We start from the raw sequence: 6000 nt of genomic DNA on the forward strand, positions 1-6000 counted from the left end.
ACTGTAGAGTATGATCAGAGCTCAGACACTCTGAGAGGCAAGCGAGTACTTCTTTTTTGCATGGGGGCTCAGATTCTCCAAAGGCTACCTAAGACCATTATGTATATGCACAATGTGAAATCTAATCATGTCCATCCTGGGCATAGGAGGCCTGGATATGGCAAAAGTCAGACAAGTTCATTTTGTGGATGCATACAATTGTGCACTCTGAAAGTTAACAAATCTAGTCTGTATTTGGAGGGCTGATCCTTAGAAAGCTGGACAAGTCCATCCTATGGATAAGAAATGTAGAGTTTCTGAGAGCTGACTAACCCAGTCTTCCTTGACGGGGAGCTTAGACACCCTTTGAAAGCTGGACAAGACCAAATCGTGGGCAGTGAGCTCAGCCCCTCCTTGCTTTGGGTAAGTCCACTGTGTACTGTGAAAGTCTTTTCTGTGGCTCAAGGGCTCAGGAACCCTGAGTGACAACAAAAATTGTTCTGTGGATTGGAATTTACTCCCTCTGAAGACTGGAGCATCCTGTTTTGTAGAAAGCATCTCAGGCAGTCTACTGGCAGGGAAATCAAGAGACTGGCTTCAGGAGGCTGTCAGATAAGGAGGAGGGCTGAAGTCAGAAATGAGAGGGAATGACGCCAGGCAAAAGGATCCCAGGACAGGCGGCTAGATGCTGGGCAGAGAAGAAAACGTAGGGATCTGCATCAGACACTGAGAAAATGCAGGATCTGACGTTAAGGACTGTGAAGGGTTAGGACGACAGGGAAAGTGTCGAATAAAACATCGGGCCCTTGAGGGATATGAGAGGACTGAGAGGTGAAGGAGGTTACAGTAATTACGTCTTGGGGACCTACAGGAAAATAATTGAGATGGTGAGGAAGACGCCACAACCAATGGGGGACTATGACGTCAAGGATGGCCAGGGTGATGTCAGGGCCGGAAAGGGGCGTGAGAGCGAAAGGGTTCGCGCGCATAAGTGAGAAGATGGCTGGGCCAGCGAACGTATACGACCCCAGGGTGCACCAATCGCACAAGGCTCGCCTCCGTTCCCGGAAGCATGCTGAGCTTATTGGTCCGTTTGCTCTGCCGTCCCTTCCTCCCACCCCCTTGCTGGCTTCAGCCAATAAGCATGAACGCTGGTGCGCGCGGGGGGACGTCTCGTGACGTGTACGCTACGTACGCTTTATCAAGCGTCTTCCCGCGCGGCAATCTTCCCAGTCTCTCCGCTCCTCGACCGTAGCTCTTCTTCTGGTCTTTTTGCTTAATTTGCAGGTAAGCAGCACATGTCTTGTGAGGCGGCTGCTCCTCGCCTCACTGATGTGCGCCGCGCCGGCCAGGAGCTAGGTGCGCGAGTAGGGAGAGCAGCGGCTTCTGACACGTAGGCTCGGGCTTCTCCCGAGTGGGCGGGTCCCGTGCTGAGAGGTGACACTTTTCTGTTGGTGGGAGGCTGGCGCCTTATATCAGTGCGAGGAATGCTGGGAAGGACTGGAGACGTCGGTGGCGGGAGTGACCGCGCGACAGCCGAGATTTGCGGGCGCCCTTCTCCCCCCGCCACCACGTGACCGCCGCCATCTTATTCTGCGGGCGCAGAGAGAACGCGAGGGTGTTCTGGACTTGCGCAGCGGCACAAAATGACGGGCGTGGTGGTGATGATATGGGCATGCGCGAAGGCCGCCCCCAAATGGCTGCCTCCTTGATGCGGCACCTCCAATTCCCGCCTTTTCTGCTTTTCTTTTTGGTCTGCAGTCGCCTGTTTTCTTCTTCCTGTGGTCTCCTTTTCTTCATCCTTTCTTGGTCCTGCTTTTTTCTCTCATCTCCACGGTTTCTCCCACCCCTTTTCGTACTCTTCTCCGCAGTACTCGAATTCGCTGCCATGTCTTCTGAAGAAGGGAAGCTTTTCGTGGGAGGGCTCAACTTCAACACCGATGAGCAGGCTCTGGAAGACCACTTCAGCAGCTTCGGTCCTATTTCCGAGGGTGAGACATGGGCCAGATGTATGATGACCTGGGTATTTGTGAAAGTCTGGGGCCCTTGCGTTTCAAGGAATGGAAGGGGAAAAATCAGGACCCTAGGCTTTCACATACTCCTTTTTCTGTTCCTAGGTCTAAGGTGTAGTCTTACGAGAACCCCCTAACTTTCAATTGAGGACTGGTGGGAGGGGTCCATCCTCTACCTGACACCCTTTGTCGCTTATGTTTTTCTTACCCACATTCTCTCTTTTACCCAGTGGTCGTTGTCAAGGACCGGGAGACTCAGCGATCCCGGGGTTTTGGTTTCATCACCTTCACCAATCCAGAACATGCCTCAGATGCCATGAGAGCCATGAATGGAGAGGTGAGGTCTCCTGCCTACATAGGGGCCCTGCCCCCATCTGCCACTTCCACCATTCTTTCTGTTTTTCCCTCTGTGTCTGCTAGGGGCAGCGCGGCCACCAAACCCCGCAGTGCCCACTCACAGGAGCATGACTGCCTTCTGTTCTAGGGGGTGGAGGGCAGCGGCAGACAGAGCCGGGCTGCCTGGGAGGCGACGACTGGTCCTGCATGAGGCCGAGAAGCCACCTGTGGATGGTTGACCTGCCCTGGGCTTAGGTAGTAGAGTCTGCAGACCTGCGGGCCTGGCCCGGAGAGGACCTCGTGAGTCTTCTGGGATGGACTCTGAAGTCTCAAACCAAGAGAGGTGTCTTTCTAGCCCTAATAGTGGGGCAGCTTATAGGAGTGGGGAGGAGAACTCAGCCTGAGTTCAGTCAAGATGTAAGTAGTAGCAGGGGGAACACGGTGGATTTAGGTCATTTTGTGGGGTTCTATAGCTCCTGATAAAACCGTTCTGGTCAAAGGAGCTTGTTATGGAACATGGCACCCAGAACCTGGTGCCCAGCAGGAGTTTCTGGGCTCTTTTGCCTACCTGCCCTACCCATTCTTCCCTTACTACTGCCCTGTTTGACCACTAACCCATCCTCCTTGTGTCTCCCCACACATAGTCTCTGGATGGTCGCCAGATCCGTGTGGATCACGCGGGCAAGTCGGCCAGGGGAACTAGAGGGGGTGCCTTTGGGGCCCATGGGCGTGGTCGCAGCTACTCTAGAGGTAAGTGCAGTAGTAAGTTTGGATATGGGGGAAAGTGGCTTATTAGTGACTTAATCTGGACAGCTGCCTTTAAACTTTTTCTTAATCTGCTATAGGTGGTGGGGACCAGGGCTATGGGAGTGGCAGATACGACAGTCGACCTGGAGGATATGGGTATGGATATGGAAGGTCCAGAGACTATGGTGGCAGGTGGGTAGCCAAGGGATTGGGGTACTGTGGTGGTGCTGTTTTCTTTTTAAGATCTCAGCTGCCTGAGAGTTCATACATACCTCATTTTGGTGTTAGCTAATGTTAGCTTTTACAAATTGTAATGAAACTCTTTAAGTATGTCACTCAGTACGTTTTGAGTTCTGTGTAATGCACTAGTAAATTGAAAGATGAAGTTGTAATAGGGTAGATGGTAATAACATGTTTATCGTGTCATGTTGGTTTTATGTTTATATTATTAGTGTTTAGTATGTTGTATGCAAGTTATATGTCAAGTAATTATGTGATTTCTGTACTGTATATGTTTGATACATTTGTTTTACACGTTAAAGTACGTATAATAACATACAGAACATGATAGGATGTGTAAATGCGTATGGTTTTTAATACTAAGGTGTCTAGGATATATTCGTGCTAACTGCTATGTATGTTTTCTCCCAGAAGCCAGGGTGGTTATGACCGCTACTCAGGAGGAAATTACAGAGACAATTACGACAACTGAGATGAGGCATGTGCACCTAATGTAGGTGAGGCTTATATGTTGCCACTGAGCGGACCTCTGTCCACCAGCCCTGTTATGTTCCACTCAACCTTTCCTCCTGCCTGCACTTAGTTCACCTGGCCCACCTGACACCATTCCTAGGCCTCCTTTGCTCTCAGGTGCCTGTCAGAATTAGTCTGCTGTTGGGAGGGGATGTCTAAAAATCTGTCTCCCTTGTAATCTCTTGCTGGGCATGGAGGAGATGAAGCAGCATTGCTCAGCAATCCTTATCGACCCTGGGAGGTGAGCGTGTGTGCCTCTGCCTTCCCAACATTACAATTCTCCCCCTTCTTGCTGTTCTCAGATACACAAGGAATAAAACTTCTGGTCCAGGATCATCCTTCCAAATGGCTGTATTTATAAAGATTTTTGGAGCTGCACTGACACATCTGTTTTAGTACATCAACTTCTATTTTTGAACTGAGCTCCCAAGGTAGCTTGTCACAAAGACCTTTTAGAAAGCTCCATGTGTTTTCTAAAATTTTCTCCCTTTTAAATACTAATCTTGGGACATTTGTAGAGTCTGGGTATTTTCCTTTTATCAGTTTTTCAGTTTGGACTCTCAGGATTACTGATTATGGCAAAAAAATGTTTGTTCAGACTGCTTTAAAAAAATAACAGGCATTTAAAAGCCTGTATACAATGTTTATCATGATGAGGAAGAAATTTACAAATAGCAAGTACAAGAAATCAAAATAATGAGAGGTGGGTTTTTTTATTCAAGGTCACCACCCTAAGTATACAGAAATTTCTTAAAATATTTGTGAATGTCCTTTTTTTAGTACTGGAAGAAAAAATATTCTGTTGTGTCTCATTTAGCATTTTAGGATGTCCACGGAGCTGATTAAAAAGTTGAAACATGAAAACAAACGGATACTGATACGTGTTTTTTCCTTGCTCAACCCAGTTTTCAAACTAAAAATGGAAGATCAAGAAGGGAGGCTTTTAGGAAAGAATTTAGTTGGGGGTAGGCAGCAGTTGCCATAAGAGTAGACCTCTCCAGCTCAAAGTTTGGTTGCGTTTGGGTATAATGTGAAACGTGGGGGTGGTAGGAGTTACAGAGGAAATAAATAGTCTTGCTGGAATTGGGTTTCCTGAGATGGCCTCTTGGTCCCATTGTTTTGATCAGTGTCAGCTTGGGAATTAGACTGCTTGGGTTTGAGTCTCCCTAGCTTCTCAGCATCAGTGGGTGCCCTTTGCAGGATTGTTCTGAGAATTCAAGCACCTGGTGGGAGTTAAACTCTGTCATAAACAGCATTTCAGTTTCTTCGGACTCTGAAATGTTGGGAGGTGGAGGAAATGTACTAAACTCCCCTTTGTTTAGTACATTCTTTGTTTAGAATCCTGGTTTGAAAACAAGGTTCTAAAAGCTCTGGATTCAGATTCCAGGATTCGAACGAAGTCTCTGCTGCTCTCCAGCTATATTTGACCTTGGGTAGGACACTTAACCCGGTGCGCCTCAGCCTCATGGGCATTTCACATTTCTTCTTGAGGGTTAAGTACATTTAATAGGCATATACAGTCATTGAGAATAGTTAGCAAACCTCTTAGTCACAGGGATTCAGTCTTTGGTGCTATGAGGGTCTTTGGTGGTAAGGTGGTGGTAATGGTTGGGCCTGCTTTTGCACCTGTAGCTGGTCTTCATTCCTTGGTCCTGGTCCTGGTTCTGGCGGTTGCGTTGGAGTCCTATTAGCTTTATCCCTCCTTTTGGAATTTCTAATCAGTTCTGTGAGTGGCTTCCACCTAGTTGTTGGAAAAGTCAAGTACCACCGGATCGCCAGTTCCAGGACACTTTTAACTGCCTTATTTCCTCACTCATGGAGAGTGTTAAGGAACTCAAGGTGTTCCCTCAGAAGTCCAATATTGAAACCCCAATATGATGCTATTAGGAGGTGAGGTCCTTGGGGGGGCAGGGGTGATGAGGATTAGATAAGGTCGTGAAGGGTGGTGCCCTCATGAGTCACAAGAAAACTTCCCCCTTCTGTTCTCAGCCACGTGAGGATACCAGAAGTTGGTAGTCTGGGAAAGCACTCACCAGAGCTCAACTACACTGGCACCCTGATAGACTTCAGCCTCCAGAACTGAGAAATTGATAAGCCACCCAGTCTGGTGTTTTTACGGTTCCCTGAACTGACTGAAACTATAGGTTCCTGTTTTGGAAGAGTCCCAGTATTA

At 48.2% G+C, this 6000-nt stretch overlaps 1 protein-coding gene across 3 annotated transcripts; it reads left to right on the forward strand.

The window, feature by feature from the left end:
• The first annotated feature begins 1152 nt into the window (after positions 1–1152).
• RBM3 (RNA binding motif protein 3) lies at positions 1153–4695 on the forward strand. 3 transcript variants are annotated; one of them, XM_035004130.1, is made up of 7 exons: positions 1153–1266; positions 1851–1970; positions 2222–2328; positions 2972–3077; positions 3173–3266; positions 3726–3811; positions 4130–4695. In XM_035004130.1, the coding sequence occupies exons 2-6, from the start codon at positions 1868–1870 to the stop codon at positions 3784–3786; spliced, it is 471 nt and encodes a 156-aa protein (XP_034860021.1). In that variant the 5' UTR covers positions 1153–1266; positions 1851–1867; the 3' UTR covers positions 3787–3811; positions 4130–4695. The 3 variants fall into 3 exon arrangements, with proteins under 3 accessions (XP_034860021.1, XP_034860028.1, XP_034860035.1); XM_035004137.1 differs by having other exon boundaries at positions 1155–1266; positions 3726–3807; XM_035004144.1 differs by having other exon boundaries at positions 1155–1266; positions 3729–3811.
• The last annotated feature ends 1305 nt before the right edge of the window (positions 4696–6000 follow it).

This window comes from Mirounga leonina, unplaced genomic scaffold (genome assembly GCF_011800145.1).
Source record: "Mirounga leonina isolate KUSES-001 unplaced genomic scaffold, KU_Mleo_1.0 Mir_101609, whole genome shotgun sequence".
NCBI classification, from domain to species: Eukaryota; Metazoa; Chordata; class Mammalia; order Carnivora; family Phocidae; genus Mirounga; species Mirounga leonina.